The 16646-nt window shown below is 69.1% G+C and overlaps 1 protein-coding gene across 10 annotated transcripts in view; it reads left to right on the forward strand.

Moving 5' to 3' along the window:
* Positions 1 to 16330, forward strand: part of LOC104022297 (neurexin-2-like) — a 42020-nt gene extending 25690 nt beyond the window's left edge. For 5 of the 10 annotated variants that reach the window (XM_087735345.1, XM_087735347.1, XM_087735346.1 and 2 more), the window contains 6 exons: positions 6532 to 6713; positions 7216 to 7387; positions 9252 to 9341; positions 10656 to 10975; positions 11052 to 11130; positions 15399 to 16330. In XM_087735345.1, the coding sequence (XP_087591471.1) occupies positions 6532 to 6713; positions 7216 to 7387; positions 9252 to 9341; positions 10656 to 10975; positions 11052 to 11130; positions 15399 to 16135 (1580 nt within the window). In that variant the 3' untranslated portion in view covers positions 16136 to 16330. The remainder of the gene's footprint in view (positions 1 to 6531; positions 6714 to 7215; positions 7388 to 9251; positions 9342 to 10655; positions 10976 to 11051; positions 11131 to 15398) is intronic. The other 5 variants (XM_087735350.1, XM_087735352.1, XM_087735351.1 and 2 more) reach the window with 2 other exon arrangements.
* Positions 16331 to 16646: the final 316 nt, after the last annotated feature.

Below are 16646 nucleotides of genomic sequence, written 5' to 3' on the forward strand. Positions count from 1 at the left end.
GTGCGGGTGGCCCCGCGTGCCTTGCGCCGGGGGTCTGCGTCCCCGGGTGCCTTGCACAGGGCACGTGTGGCCTCGTGCCTCCCACGGGGCACGCGTGTCCCTTGCGCGAGGTGCGCGTAGCCCCGTGTGCCTTGCACGGGGCGTGTGTGGCCCCGCGTGCCTTGCACGGGACACGTGTGTCCCTTGCACAAGATGTCCGTGTCCCTTGCACGGGGCTCGTGTCCCCGCGTCCCTTGCACGGGGTCCCCGTGTCCCCACGCCATCGAGGCCCAGGTGAGCTCCAGGCAGAGCCGGCCCCTGCCGCTTGCACACACGTGTGGGGCCCGAGGGGCGTGCGAGGGCTGGTGATGAGACCCCCCCCAGGTCTGTGGGGCGCCTGTGGGGCAGGACGTGGGGCACGGTGACGCCGTGGGGCAGGACGGGGGTCGCAGTGGCTCTGGTGGGGTCCCGGGGGTCCCTGAGAGCTGCTGTGGGGCAGCTGTGGGTCCCTGTGGGGCTGCCGAGGGTCGCAGGGGGTCCCCGGGGGGCTCCTGGGGGTCTCTGTGGGTCGCAGGGGGTCCCCGGGGGGCTCCTGGGGGTCTCTGTGGGTCGCAGGGCGTCCCCGTGGGGCTGCCGTGGGTCTCTATGGGTTATAGGGGGTCTCTGTGGGGCTCCTGGGGGTCTCTGTGGGTCCCCGCGGCTCCCCCGTGGGGCTGCCGGGGGTGTCCGTGGGTTCCCCCGCGGGTCGCGGCGTCGCCCCTCCCCCCGCAGGCCCCTCCCCCGCCCCTCCCCCCTCCCCCGCCCCTCCCGCTGCAGCAGCCGCCGCCGCCGCCGCCCCACGGCCGCCCGCCGCCCCACCGCGCCCCACCGCCGGCCCGGCCCGGCCCGGCCCGACCCGGCCCGACCCGCCGCTGCCCAGGCCAGAGCCCCCCGGGCCCCTCCGCATCCCCCCGCACCTCCATCCTCCTCCGCCCCACACCTCCATCCTCATCCTCCTCCGCCCCACACCTCCATCCTCATCCTCCTCCGCCCCACACCTCCATCCTCATCCTCCTCCGCCCCACACCTCCATCCTCATCCTCCTCCGCCCCACAACCTCCATCCTCATCCTCCTCCGCCCCACAACCTCCATCCTCCTCCGCCCCACACCTCCATCCCCTGCCCCCGCCGCGCCCCACATCCCCTCCCCCCTCCCCCGGACGATGCTCGACCCCCTCTGAGCCCCCCCGCGCCCCCCGCCCTGGCCCCCCCCGCCCCGGGGCCCCCCTCGCCCCCCCCGCATGCGCTGAGCCCCGGGGGGGGGATCCGGACCCCCAGCGGGGGGGGCGCTCGGCGCCCCCCGGCCCCGCTCCCCAGGGGGGGTGGGGACCCCCCGCGCCCGTCAGGGGCACCCGGGGAGCGACCGCTTTGCTAGGGGGGGGCGGCCCCCCCCAGCCCCATCGCGGGGGGATTTGGGGTAACTCAGGCCCCCCCCAGCCCCATTTTGGGGGGATTTGGGCCCCCCAGCTCCATTTGGGGGGGATTTGGGGTAACTCGGCCCCCCAGCCCCATTTTGGGGGGATGTGGGCCCCCAGCCCCATTTTGGGGGGATTTGGGGTAACTCGGCCCCCCAGCCCCATTTTGGGGGGATTTGGGGTAACTCGGGCCCCCAGCCCCATTTTAGGGGGATTTGGGCCCCCCAGCCCCATTTTCGGGGGATTTGGGGGTGACCCGGCCCTCTCCAGCCCCATTTGGGGGGATTTGGGGTAACTTGGGCCCCCCAGCCCCATTTTGGGGTGACCTGGCCCCCCAGCCCCATTTTCAGGGGATTTGGGGTAACTTGGGCCTCCCCCAGCCCCTTTTTGGGGTGCCCTGCCCCCCCCCCAGCCCCATTTTCAGGGGTTTTGGGGTACCTTGGCCCCCCCCAGCCCCATTTGGGGTGACCCGGCCCCCCCAGCCCTGCGGGTGGGTTTTGGGGTCCTTTAGCCCCAGCGGGGGGGGATCCGGGGACCCCTGGGCCCAGTTTTGAGAGGATTTGGGGCTGCCCCCCCCAGCCCCATTCTTGGGGCGACTCGAGGCCCCCCCAGCCCCCCCCCCCCTTATTTCAGCCCCCCGGCCCCATTTTGGGGTGCAGTCCCCCCCCGGGACACATTTTGGGGCTCAGCCCCTTTCTGGGCCGCAGACCCCCCGCGGCATTTCGGGGCGCCGTCCTCCCCCCGTCCCCGTTCTGGGGCTCGCTCCTCCCCGTAGCCCGCTCTGGGGCGCGCCCCCTCTCTCCATCCCCCATTTTGGGGCGCACCCCCCTCTCTCCACCCCCCCCCCCCCCCATTTTGGGGGCTCCCCCCACCTTCCCATCCCCATTTGGGGGTCCTCCCCCCATCTCCGTCTCCCCCATCCCCATTTGGGGGTTCTTTCCCCCCACCTCTTTCCCCTCCCCATTTAGGGGCTCTCCCCCCATCTCCCCCCCCCATTTGGGGGCTCTCCCCCTCCCCATTTAGGGGGTCTCTCACCCCCCCATCTCCCCCTCCCCATTTAGGGGATCTCCCCCCATCTCCCCCCCCCATTTGGGGGCTCTCCCCCTCCCCATTTAGGGGGTCTCTCACCCCCCCATCTCCCCCCCCTCCCCCTTTGGGGGCTCTCCCCCCATCTCCCCCCCCATCTCCCCCCCCCCCTTTGGGGGCTCTCCCCCTCCCCATTTAGGGGGTCTCTCCCCCCCATCTCCCCCCTCCCCCTTTGGGGGCTCTCCCCCCATCTCCCCCTCCTACCTCCCCCTCCCCATTTAGGGGATCTCCCCCCATCTCCCCCCCCCCGGGGGCTCCCCCGGCCCCGTCTCGGGGTGCCCCCGCCCTGGGGGGGCCCGGGCGATGGCGGGCGGGCGCTGAGGGGCCGATGGGGGGCCGGGGGGGCCCCGGGGCGCTGGGGCTGGCGCTGCTGGCGCTGGGGGTGCTGGCGGCCCCCGGGCGCCCGGCCAGGGTCTCCTCCAGCCTCTCCACCACCCACCACGTCCACCACTTCCACAGCCGCCACGGCACCGTCCCCATCGCCATCAACCGCACGCCCTTCCTCACCCGCGGCGCCCACGGTGAGCCGCCGCCGCCCTGCCTCCCCCCCCTCCTCCTCCTCCTCCTCCTGGGCACCCCAGAACCCTCCTGCTCCTCCTGGGCACCCCGGCCGGCCTTCCTCCTCCTCCTCCTCCTCCTCCTGGGGACCCCAGCCCCCCTTCCTCCCCCCCCCCCTCCTCCTCCTCCTCCTGGGCACCCCAGAACCCTCCTGCTCCTCCTGGGCACCCCGGCCGGCCTTTCTCCTCCTCCTCCTCCTCCTCCTCCTCCTGGGGACCCCAGCCCCCCTTCCTCCCCCTCCTCCTCCTCCTCCTCCTCCTGGGCACCCCAGAACCCTCCTGCTCCTCCTGGGCACCCCAGCCGGCCTTCCTCCTCCTCCTCCTCCTCACCCCCTTCCTCCTCCTCCTGGGCACCCCAGAACCCTCCTGCTCCTCCTGGGCACCCCGGCCGGCCTTCCTCCTCCTCCTCCTCCTCCTCCTGGGGACCCCAGCCCCCCTTCCTCCCCCCCCCCTCCTCCTCCTCCTCCTGGGCACCCCAGAACCCTCCTGCTCCTCCTGGGCACCCCGGCCGGCCTTCCTCCTCCTCCTCCTCCTCCTCCTCCTCCTGGGGACCCCAGCCCCCCTTCCTCCCCCTCCCCCTCCTCCTCCTCCTCCTGGGCACCCCAGAACCCTCCTGCTCCTCCTGGGCACCCCAGCCGGCCTTCCTCCTCCTCCTCCTCCTCCTGGGGACCCCAGCCCCCCTTCCTCCCCCTCCTCCTCCTCCTGGGCACCCCAAAACCCTCCTCCTCCTCCTGGGGACCCCGGCCGGCCTTCCTCCTTCTCCTCCTCCTGGGGACCCCAGCCCCCCTTCCTCCCCCTCCTCCTCCTCCTCCTGGGCACCCCAAAACCCTCCTGCTCCTCCTGGGCCCCCCGGCCGGCCTTCCTCCTCCTCCTCCTCCTCCTCCTGGGGACCCCAGCCCCCCTTCCTCCCCCTCCCCCTCCTCCTCCTCCTCCTGGGCACCCCAGAACCCTCCTGCTCCTCCTGGGCACCCCAGCCGGCCTTCCTCCTCCTCCTCCTCCTCACCCCCTTCCTCCTCCTCCTGGGCACCCCAGAACCCTCCTGCTCCTCCTGGGCACCCCGGCCGGCCTTCCTCCTCCTCCTCCTCCTGGGGACCCCAGCCCCCCTTCCTCCCCCTCCTCCTCCTCCTGGGCACCCCAAAACCCTCCTGCTCCTCCTGGGCACCCCAGCCGGCCTTCCTCCTCCTCCTCCTCCTGGGGACCCCAGCCCCCCTTCCTCCCCCTCCTCCTCCTCCTGGGCACCCCAAAACCCTCCTGCTCCTCCTGGGCACCCCGGCCGGCCTTCCTCCTCCTCCTTCTCCTGGGGATCCTGCCTGGCCTTCCTCCTCATCCTGGGCACCCCGATTGGCCTTCCTCCTCCTCCTCCTCCTCCTCCTGGGGATCCTGCCTGGCCTTCCTCCTCATCCTGGGCACCCCGATTGGCCTTCCTCCTCCTCCTCCTCCTCCTGGGGACCCCAGCCCCCCTTCCTCCCCCTCCTCATCCCCCTCCTCCTCCTGGGCACCCCAAAACCCTCCTCCTCCTCCTGGGCACGCCGGCCAGCCTTCCTCCTCCTCCTCCTCCTCCTGGGGACCCCAAAACCCCCTCCTGCTCCTCCTGGGGACTCTGGCTGGCCTTCCTCCTCCTCCTCCTGGGCACCCTGCCGCCCTTCCTCCTCCTTCTCATCCTGGGCACCCCAATTGGCCTTCCTCTTCCTCCTCCTCCTTCTGGGGGCCCCAAAACCCTCCTCCTCCTGGGGACCCCGGCTGGCCTTCCTCCTTCTTATCCTCCTCCTCAGGACCCCAAAACCCTTCCTCCTCTTCCTCCTCATCCTGGGGACCCCAAATCCCTCCTCATCCTCCTCTTGGGGACCCCAAAAACCCCGACCTGCTCCTCCTCCTGCCCACTGTGACCCCAAAACCTTCCTCCTGGGGACCCTGACTGGCCTTCCTCATCATCATCTTCATCCTCGGGACCCCAAAACCCCATCCTGCTCCTCATCCTCCTCCTTGGGACTCTAAAACCCTTCCTCCTCTTCCTCCTCATCCTGGGGACCCTGGCCAGCCTTCCTCCTCGGGACCCCAAAACCCCCGTCCTGCTCCTCTTCCTTCCTGCTCACAGGGACCCCAAAACCCTCTTCCTCCTGGGGACCCATGATGGCCTTCCTCCTCCTCCTCAGGACCCCAAAAATCCCATCCTGCTCCTCTTCCTCCCCTCCTGCTCATGGGGACCCCAAAACCCTCCTCCTCCTCCTTTTGGGGACTCCACACCGGCTTTCCTCCTCCTCCTGCTTACAGGGACCCCAAACCCCTCCTCCTCCTCCTCCTGGGGACCCCCAGACCGACGTTCCTCCTCCTTCTCCTCCTCTTCCTCCCCTCCTGATCCCGGGGGACCCCAAAACCCTGCCCTCCTCTTCCTCCCACCCTGCTTGTGGGGACCCCAAAGTCCCCATCCTCCTCCTCCTCCTGTGCTCTCGGGGACCCCAAAACTCTCCTCCTCCTCCTCTTCATCCCCTCCTGCTTGCAGGGACCTCGAACCCCCATCCTGCCCTTCCTCACCCTCTGCTTCCTCCCCTCCTGCTCATGGGGACCCCAAAACCCCTCTTCTCCTCCTCCTCCTCCTCCTCTTCCTCCCAGGGCCCCCCAGACCGGCCTTCCTCCTCCTCCTCCTCCTCCTCCTCCTCCTCCTCTTCCTCTTTCTCCCCTTGTGCTCACAGGGACTCCAAGCCCCCAGCCTGCTCCTTTTCCTCCTCCTCTTCCTCCCGGGGCCCCCATGTCTGGCCTTCCTCCCCCCTCCCCCCGGGGCTGTGGTTGATGGGGGGGCAGGGTCTGTGGGGGCATCCGTGCCCCCCTTGCACACACGCGTGTGCGCGGCCCCGTGGCGCCCGTGCGTGCGTCCTCGTGTGTGTGTGTGCAGGGCCCAGGGGTGCGGAGCGCCTGGTGCGGGGGGGGGTGCGGGGGGGGGTGCGTGTGTGCGCGCACATGAGCGCGTGCGCACGGCCGTTCAGTGCTCCAGGGCCGCGCGTGCCCCACGGGGGCGCGGGGCTGGGACACGGGGACGAGCCAAGCCCTCGTGCGAGCCCCGTGTCCCTTGTGCAAGGCTGAGCCCTCGTGCGAGCCCCAGGCTCCTCGTACGAGCCTGCGCCCCTCATGCGAGCCCTCGTGCGAGCCCCGTGCCCTCGTGCGAGTCCCAGGCTCCTCATGCGAGCCCAGCACCCCTCGTGCGAGCCCTCGTGCGAGCCCCATGCCCTCGTGCGAGTCCCAGGCTCCTCATGCGAGCCCAGCACCCCTCGTGCGAGCCCCCGTGCGAGCCCCATGCCCTCGTGCGAGTCCCAGGCTCCTCATGCGAGCCCAGCACCCCTCGTGCGAGCCCTCGTGCGAGCCCTCGTGCGAGCCCCAGGCTCCCCACGCGAGCCCGTGCCCTCGTGCGAGCCCCGCGCCCGGCAGCGCCGCGGCCGCCCCCTGAGCCCCTCTCCCCACAGCTGGCACCACCTACATCTTCGGGAAGGGGGGGGCCCTGATCACCTACACCTGGCCCCCCAACGACCGCCCCAGCACCCGCGCCGACCGCCTGGCCCTGGGCTTCAGCACCCACCAGCGCGATGCCGTCCTGCTGCGGGTGGAGAGCGCCGCCGGGCTGGGGGACTTCCTGCAGCTCCACATCGTAAGGGGGAATGGGGGTCCTGGGGGGAACGGGGGGGAAATGGGGGTCCTGGGGGGAATGGAGGGGTCGAGGGGGTCCTGGGGGGAAGGGGGGACTTCCTGCAGCTCCACATCGTAAGGGGGAATGGGGGGGAAAAGGGGGGGTCTGGGGGGAATGGGGGTCCTGGGGGGTGGAAATGGGGGTCCTGGGGGGGATGGGGGGGTCTAGGGGTCCTGGGGCGCTTCCTGCAACTCAACATTGTAAGGGGGGGGATCTGGGGGGGGAAATGGGGGTCCTGTGGGGGAAAAGGGGGGCTTCCTGCAGCTCCACATCACAAAGGGGGGTGGAAGGGGAGTCCTGGGGGGGAATGGGGGGTCCCGGGTGCCTGGGCCCCCTGTGGGGCAGCCCCATCCCCGCTCCAGGGGTCCCAGGTGTGCGGGAGCCCCCCTGCCCCCCCTCGTTAGCGGCCGCCTTCGTTGGCGTGTGGCGCGGGGGCGGGGACCCACGCGTGCCCCCCCCACAGGCGCAGGGGGCCGTGGGGGTCCTGTTCAACGTGGGGACGGAGGACATCGCGCTGGAGGAGCGGGGGGCGGCCGTCAGCGACGGGCGCTTCCACGTCGTCCGCTTCACCCGCAGCGGCGGCAACGCCACCCTCCAGGTGGACGGCGGCCCCCTGCACGAGCGCTACCCCCCAGGTACCACCCCCAGCCACCCTATAGCACCCATAGGCACCCCGGGCACCCCACGGCGCTGAGAGACACCCCAGAGCCACCCTATAGCACCCGTAGGCACCCCAGAGCACTTTGAGACACCCTATAGCACCCCTGTAGCATCTACAGACACCCTAGAGGCACCCCATGGCACCCCTGAGTGCTTAGAGCCACCCTATAGCACCCATAGGCACCCCAGAGTGCTTAGAGACACCCTATAGCATCCCTATAGCAACCCCTATAGCATCTATAGACACCCTATGGCATCCCAGAGTGCTTAGAGACACCCTATAGCACCCACAGACACCCCAGAGCCACCCTATGGCACCTGTAGGCACCCTGGAGTGCTTAGAGATACCCCAGAGCAACCCTATGGCACCCATAGGCACCCCCAAGTCCCCCTATGGCACCCATAGGCCCCCCAGAGTGCTTAGAGACATCCTATAGCACCCCTAGAACATCTATAGACACCCCAGAGCCACCCCGTGGCACCTCTGAGCCACCCTATGGCACCAATAGGCACCCCAGAGCGATCCTATAGCACCTCAGAGCACTTAGAGACACCCTATAGCACCCATATAGCATCTATAGACACCCCATAGCACCCCTACAGCACCTACAGGCACCCTGTAGGCCTTACAGGCACCCCGTAGCACCTGGAAACACCCTATAGCACCCCGTAGCACCTACAGGCACCCCAGAGTGCTTAGAGACACCCTATAGCATCCCCGTAGCTTCTTCAGGTGCCCCTACGGCACCTACAGGCACCGCAGAGTGCCTACAGTCACACTATAAGTCCTCTGTAGCACCCCTATAGACCTCCTGTAGCCCCTATGCCCCCTATAGGCCCCCTATACCCCCCATACCACCTGTAGGTCCCCTATAGCCCCAATACCCCCCTGTAGGCTCCCTGTAGCACCCCGATAGGCCCCGTATAGCCCCCATACCCCCTGATAGCCCCCCTATACCCCCGTACCAGCTCTAGGCCCCCTATAGCCCCCCCGTGCTAACGAGCCCCCCACTAACGAGGGCGCTAACGAAGGGCAGCGCAGCGCGACCGCTGCCGCGAGGGGACCCCGCCCCCCCTAATGCCCCCCTAAATGCCGCATAAACCCCCCCACCCCGCCAACGCCCCAGCCACGCCCCAGCCGTGCCGCCGCTGGTGACATCGTGGTCACGGCCTGGTGATGTCAGCGGTGACGCCAATGGTGACACCATGGCCATACCACCAACCGCGCTGTGGTGACGCCGATGGTGACGCCATGGTCGGGCCGCGGTGCCGACAGCAGCGATGTCAACGGTGACACCGTGCTCCCACCGTGGTGACGCTGATGGTGACGCCAATGGTGACACCATGGTCACGCCACAGTGCCACTGACCGTGACACCAGCGGTGACACCACAGTGCTGCCGATGGTGATGCCAACAGTGACGCCATGGCCACGCCACAGTGATGCCAACAGTGATGCCACGGTCCCACCACGGTGCCGCTGACGGTGACGCCCATGGTGACGTCACGGCCACACCATGGTGACACCACGGTCCCACCACGCTGCTGCTGCTGGTGCCACCGACGGTGCCGCCGTGGCCACACCATGGTGCCGCCAACAGTGACACCACGGTCCCACCACGGTACCGCCGACGGTGACGCCATGGCCACACCACAGCGCCGCCACTGGTGACACCACGGTGCCACCGATGGTGATGCCATGGCGATGCCGACACCCACACCATGATGCCACCGTCGGTGCCACCGTGGGTGCCCCACGCCGGCCCCGGTGCCGACGGCCGTGCCGGCGGCGCCACGCCGGGCGGTGCCGCGCCGTAACCCTCTTCTCCTCCCTCCGAAGGCAGCGGGGACAGCGAGCGGCTGGCGCTGGCGCGGCAGCGCATCCCCTACCGCCTGGGGCGGGTGGTCGATGAGTGGCTGCTCGACAAAGGTAACTCGTCAGCGCCGCCCTAACGAGCACCCCCCCGCCCCGCCCCACGCCCGGGCCCTGCCCGGGCCCCCAGATGTTTGGGCACCCTGGCCTCTGGGCCCCAGATGTTTGGGGACCCCGGCATCCGGGCCCCAGGTGTTTGGGCCCCCCGGTGTCCAGGCCCCAGATGTTTGGGCCCCAGATGTTTGGGGACTCTGGCATCTGGGCCCCAGATGTTTGGGCCCCCGGGCCCCACGTCCTCAGGACCTCGCTGTCCCGGGGCCCCCCCAGCCCTGGTTAACCCGCGCTAACCCCGGTTAAAGGGACGCTAACGAACCTAACCGCCCCCTAAACCGCGCTTTAACCCTTTGAGTGCTGCCGCCCTGTGCCCTAAACCAGCATAAACGAAGCTAAAACCCGCATAACCACCGCACTAATTAGCGACACTAATTGGCCCGGGGATAAGTGATGGCGACGGGGCAGGGCCGGGGTGTGCACAAGGGCCGCGAGCGTGCGAGGGGCCGCGGCGGCACGAGGGCCGTGTGTGCGTGTCATGCGTGCACGAGAGCAGTGCCTGCACTAGGGCCACAGGCGTGCCAGGGCCACGCGCGCACGAGGGTTGTGCGTGCACGAGTTCTGTGCGCGGATGAGGGCTGCGTGCACCCGGGAACCGCCCCTGCACTCGCACGCCCACGCGCGCCCCGGCCCCGCCCAGGCAGGACCCCCCCTGCCCCAGCTGAGCCGAAAGCGGCTGAACGGGGCCCAGCGGAGCCCCCGGTGCAGCGCGGAGGGTTGGAGGGGCCGGGAGGGCGTTGGGGTCCCTTTAACTGCCCGGGGGGGGAGGGGGGGGACAGGGCACGGCTGCTCCTCGTGCGACGCACGCACGGCCCTCGTGCAAGGCGCGGGCGGTGCTTCTCGCAATGCACGCTTGTGCAACGCGCACCGGGGCCCTCGTGCAAGGCACTCACGAGAGGGCCTCGTGCGGGGTGGACTCGTGCAACGCGCACCTGGCCCTTGTGCAACGCGCCCTTGTGCAATGCACACCGTAGCCCTTGTGCGATGCACAGAGAGCCCTTGTGCCGCGCACCCCGGTGCAAAGCACGCACGGCCCTGGTGCGACGCACAGCGCGCCCCCGTGCCGCGCGCCCTGGTGCAATGCACAGAGAGCCCTTGTGCCGCGCACCCCGGCGCGACGCACACGCGGCCCTGGCGCGACGCACGCCGCGGCCCCGGCGCGACGCGACGCACCGCACGCCCCGGTGCCGCGCGCCCCCTCCCCGCGCGCGTCCGCGGCCCGTGGGCGGCCGCGCGTGCGACAGGCTCTGTCCCCCCCAGGCCGCCAGCTGACCATCTTCAACAGCCAGGCGGCGGTGCGGGTGGGGGGCCGGGACCGCGGCCGCCCCTTCCAGGGGCAGCTCTCGGGGCTCTACTACAACGGGCTGAAGCTGCTGGCGCTGGCGGCCGAGGGGCACCCGCGCGTGCGGCTGGAGGGGGACCTGCGGCTGGTGGGGGAGCCGCCCCCGCCCCCCGCCCCGCCCGGCGCCACCCCCGCGCCCCCCGACATGGCCACCACCATCATGGAGACCACCACCACCATGGCCACCACCACCACGCGCCGCGGGCGCTCGCCCACCCTCCGCGACACCGTCGCCCAGGTACGGGGGGGCCGGGGGGGGGGGGGGCCCCCGCCGGGGCGCGGCGCGGGCAGTGACCCCCGCCCCGTCCCCCCAGAACACGGACGACCTGCTGGTGGCCTCGGCCGAGTGCCCGAGCGACGACGAGGACCTGGAGGAGTGCGAGCCCGGCACAGGTGGGTGCTCCTCCGCGGGGGCGCCCCGGGCACGCGCGCGTGCGAGGCGGCCTCGCACGCTTGCCCGGGGCACGCCCGCGCCCCCCGCCCCGCCACCACCCCCCCGCGGCGGCGGCGGCGGGACCCCTCGCGCACGCGCGCGCGTCTCCTGACACGCTCGCCCGGGCGCGCGCTCGCGGGGACGTGCGCACAGGGAGGCCCCTGGTCGCACACGCGCATGCGCAAGAGCCACGCACGCTTGCACACACAGGCGTGCGCTTGGCTGTGCGCGCTCGTACCCACACAGGTGCATCCGCACGCATGTGGACAAGAGCCACTCGTGCACACGCACCCACACGCACACACAGGCTCACACGCGCTTGTGCACACAGAAAGGCACCTGGCTGCACACACACCACACACGCGTGCACACGCCCACAGTCACACAGCTGTACGCACGTGCACAAGAGCTGCTTGCCCACACGTGTGCGCACAGGCACACAGCTGCGTGCACGCCCACACGTGCATAAGAGCTGCTCACACACACGTGCACATGGCTGGACACACATACACGTGCTCAAGTGCACACACGTGTGCAAAACAGCTGCTCACGCACGCACAGGCTCACGCCCACGCCTGTGCACACAGGAAAGCAGCTGGCTGCTCACACGTGTGCCCACAGCTGCTCTCACACACACACACACACACACACACACACACACACACACGTGAACCACAGCCGCTCACGCGCCTGCACACACGTGCCCACACTCACACGTGCCCCCCGCGCACGCCCCCGCCCCCGCGGCCCCATACCTCACGCGCCTGCAGACGCGCGTTCCCCGCCCTGCAGCACGCGCCCCCGCCCGCGCTGCGCACACGTGTGTGGCCCGGGGCCCGCGCGAGCCCCGCCCCTTGCCCCACCCTCACCCACAGCAAGCCCCCGGCCCCACCCCGATGACGGACGGACGGACGGACGGACGGACAGGGAGGGGACCCCGCCAGCTGGGTGCCGCCCCCGCGTGCGAGGCCGTCGCACGCCCACTGCCGCCCAGGGCCTCGTGCGAGGACCCTCCCCTCCCCCCCCCCCCCCCGTCCCTGCACCCCTCCCCCAGCGTCGCACGGGGCTCTGCTGAGCCCGGAGGCCTGGGGCCCCCCCACACCCACGGGTGCCCCCCAGCACCCACGGGTGCCCCCCACACCCACGGGTGCCCCCCGGAGGCCCGGGCCCCTCCCGGCACCGTGGGGGTGGGGGCGTCCCCCGACCCCCCTTGGCCCCATGGGGGGGAGGGGGCGGCAGCGGTTGGGGGGAGCAGGGGGGGAGGAGAGGGGGACGGACAGACGGACTGCTGGACTGCTGGACTGACGGACAGACGCTGGACAGATGACGGATAAAGGGGGGGAATGGATGGAGGATGGACGGATGGGTTCACGGATGGAAGGACGGATGGACGATGGATGGAAGGACGGATGGACGATGATGACAGGTTCACGGATGGAAGGACAGCTGGACAACGGAAGGAAGGACGGAGGGATGATGGATGGATTACGGGATGGAAGGACAGCTGGATGATGGAAGGAAGGACGGATGGATGGACGAATGATGGATGGACGGACAGATGGGCGATGGATGACAGATGCACAGATGGATGAGGGGTGGATGGAGGGACAGACAAGGCTGGCTGGCTGGACGGACAGACGGGTGGAGTCAAGGCTGGATGGATGGGTGGCTGGACGGATGGACACATGGACAGACAGGTGGAGTCAAGGCTGGGTGGACAGACAGACACGTGGACAGACAGGTGGATTCAGGACTGGATGGATGGACGGATGGATGGACACATGGACAGACAGGTGGATTCAGGACTGGATGGATGGACGGATGGATGGACACATGGACAGACAGGTGGATTCAGGGCTGGCTGGCTGGCTGGCTGGACGGACAGACAGACAGAGAGGTGGCTTCAGGGCTGGCTGGCTGGCTGGCCACATGGACAGACAGGTGGCTTCAGGGCTGGCTGGCTGGCTGGATGGACGGACACATGGACAGAGAGGTGGATTCAGGGCTGGCTGGACACACAGATGGTGGATGGATTCAAGGATGGACGGACACGTGGATGGGCAGGCGGATGGATAGAGTCAAGGCTGGATGAATGGATGGACAGATGGAGGGACTGAAGGATGGATGCAAGGACAGACGGACGGACACAGGGAGGGACGTGTGGATGGATGCAAGGACGGACAGACGGACACAGGGAGGGATGCGTGGATGAATGCAAGGATGGATGGACGGATGGACGGACGGACGGATGGGCAGATTCAAGGGGGGATGGATGGACTTGAGGATGAATGGATGCACGGATGGATGGGCTCAAGAATGGACTTGGGGATGGACGGATGGACACATGGATGGACAGACAGATGGATTCGAGGATGGATGGACTCAGAGGTGGATGGATGGAACCAAGGATGGACTTATGGATGGATGGATGGATGGACGGACGGACGGACGGATGGATGGATGGACGGACAGATGGGTTCAGGGCTTCACAGATGGATTCAGGCTTGGATGGACGCACAGACGGGCAGATGGACTGAGAGCTGGATTCAAGGCTGGGTGGATTCAAGGACAGACGGATGCAAGGCTGGATGGACGGACAGACACAGGGAGGGACGCGTGGATGGATGGACTCAAGGATGGATGGACGGATGGACAGACGGATGGATGGATGGATGGATGGATGGATGGATGGATGGATGGATGGATTTGAGGATGAATGGATGGGTTCAAGGCTGGATTTAGGGGCAGGTGGATGGACACATGGGTGGATGGACGGACGGACAGACAGGTCAAGGCTGGCTGGCTGGACTCAAAGATGGATGCACGGATGGATAGGTTCATGTTTGGATTTGGGGCTGGGTGGATGGATGGACGGACAGATGGTGGATGGACAGAGAGATGGATGGACGGACGGATGGATGGACGGACACATGGATTCAAGGGTGGACGGACGGAAGGCTGGATAGATGGATGGATGGACTTACGGATGGATGGATGGATGGAAACAGCTGGATGCCCAGGTTTGTGGCCGGGTTCAAGGCTTCACGGCGGGATTCAGGCTTGGATGGGCGCATGGCTGGGCGGATGGACGGACGGATGGCTGGTCAGACGGGTGGATGGATGGACAGATGGCTGGTCAGATGGACGGCTGGCTGGGCAGATGAACAGATGGCTGGGCACACAGCTGGTCAGATGGATGGATGGATGGATGGATGGATGGATGGATGGATGGATGGATGGATGGACGGACAGCTGGTCAGCTGAATGGACGGACGGATGGACGGCTGGGCACACGGCTGGTCAGATGGATGGATGGATGGACTGACAGCTGGTCAGATGGATGGACGGATGGATGGACGGATGGGCACACGGCTGGTCAGATGGATGGATGGATGGATGGATGGATGGATGGACGGACAGCTGGTCAGCTGAATGGACGGACGGATGGACGGATGGGCACACGGCTGGTCAGATGGATGGATGGATGGATGGATGGATGGATGGTCAGATGGATGGACAGATGGATGGATGAATGGACGGACCGATAGCTGGTCGGATGGATGGATGGATGGATGGACGGACAGCTGGTCAGATGAATGGACGGACGGATGGACGGATGGGCACACGGCTGGTCAGATGGATGGATGGATGGATGGCCGGATGGCTGGTCAGATGGATGGACAGATGGATGGATGAATGGACGGACCGATAGCTGGTCGGATGGATGGATGGACAGACGGCTGGGCGCACGGCTGGCTGGGCGGATGGAGGCACGGCTGGATCCAGGGCTGGCCGCAGGCCGGGCACAGGCCGCTGGCGCCGCAGGGGGTCGGCCGGCGGCACCTTCTCACCGAGTGTCTCTCTCTTCTTTTCTTTTTGTTCTTTTTTCTCTTTTTTCTTTCTTTCTTCTCTTTTTTTTTGTGTGCTTTCCCTTCCTTCCTGCAATTTCTTTTTCCTCCACGCTAAAATCACCCGGCCCCATCCCGCGATGTAAGTTGACGGCAGCGCCGCGGTTTGCTCTTTTAAAAAAAAGAGAAAAAAAAAAAAAAAAAAAAAAAGCAAAAATTAGCTAAAAAAAAAAAGCTAATAATAATGCTAATAGTACCGGCGAGAAGCGGCGGCGGCGGCGGCAGCGGTGGGGGGGCTCGGGGGGCCGGGGCGGCCGGCAGCGGGGGCTGACGCGGGGCCCCCCCTCTCCGGCCCCCCCGTCCCGTTTCTGTCTCCGCAGGCGGGGAGCTGGTGCTGCCGGCGTCCCCGGCGGGCGGCGGCCCCGCGCCCCCCGCGCCCCCCGCCCCGGCCTCACCCCGCGCCCCGCCCGGCTGCGGCCCCGACTGCGAGGAGCCCTCGGGCTTCGCCTCGGGGGAGGCAGCCGACCCCAACCTGCCGCCGGCCGACGACGAGGACTTCGCGGGCCACGGCGGTGACATCACCGCCCCCCGCCGCGACGACGTCACCGCCGACCTCATCACCGAGGCCAACGCCGAGGCGGTCACCGTCCCCACCGTCGTGGCCGTCCCGCTGCCGGGCCTGGTGCCGGCGGGCGAGCGGCACCCGCGGGAGGGGGCCGCGGGGCGCGGGCGGGTGACGGCCGCCCCGGTCACCCGCCGCCCCGCTGTCCCCACAGCCGCCGCCCCGGGCGCCGTCGAGGTGGTGCGAGAGGCGGGCGGCACCACCGGCATGGTGGTGGGCATCGTGGCCGCCGCCGCCCTCTGCATCCTCATCCTCCTCTACGCCATGTACAAGTACCGCAACAGGGACGAAGGCTCCTACCAGGTGGACCAGAGCCGCCACTACATCGGGGCCGCGGCCCCCAACGCCGCCGCCGCCGCCGCCGGGACCCCGGGGGGGACCCCCAACGCTGCCGCCGCCCCCGGCGGGGGCGCCCCCAAGGAGAAGGTGCCCCCCGCCCCGCCCAAGGCGCCCGGCAAGGCCCGACGCAACAAGGACAAGGAGTACTACGTCTGACGGGCCGCCGCCGCCCCCCGGGCGGCCCCTCCGTGGTCCTGTGCCCCCCCCCCCGGGCAAAGGGGGCGCGGGGGGGTCCCCGCACACCCGGGGGGGCTCCGAGGGGCCCGGGGGCCGGGGGACCCCCGCCCCTCCCCGCCCCCCCCCCTTTTAATCGTTTTTTTCCCGCCCCCCCCGGGTCTTTCTTTGGGTTTGTTTTTTAATTTCTAAAGCCCCGGCGGGGGTTGGGCCCCCCCCGGGGCGCCCCCGCCCCCCCGCGACCCCCGGGCCCCCGGCCCCCTCCGCCGCGCACAGAGGAATACACGGTTCTATACTTCGTACAGCGGCTCCGCCTCTTCCTGCGCCGCCCCGGGACCCCCCGAACCCCCCGGGACCCCTGGACCCTCGGGGACCCCCGGCGGGGGGCGGGGCGGGGGCAGCTCTCCGGGTCCTCCCCGCCGCTAGGGGGCGCCGCCGCCGCCGCCTCCACCTCGGGCCGCCCCGGGACGGGGCGGGGCGGGGCGGGGCGTGA

This window comes from Nipponia nippon, unplaced genomic scaffold, assembly GCF_047370975.1.
Source record: "Nipponia nippon isolate SJK-2023a ecotype South Korea unplaced genomic scaffold, ASM4737097v1 scaffold_55, whole genome shotgun sequence".
NCBI classification, from domain to species: Eukaryota; Metazoa; Chordata; class Aves; order Pelecaniformes; family Threskiornithidae; genus Nipponia; species Nipponia nippon.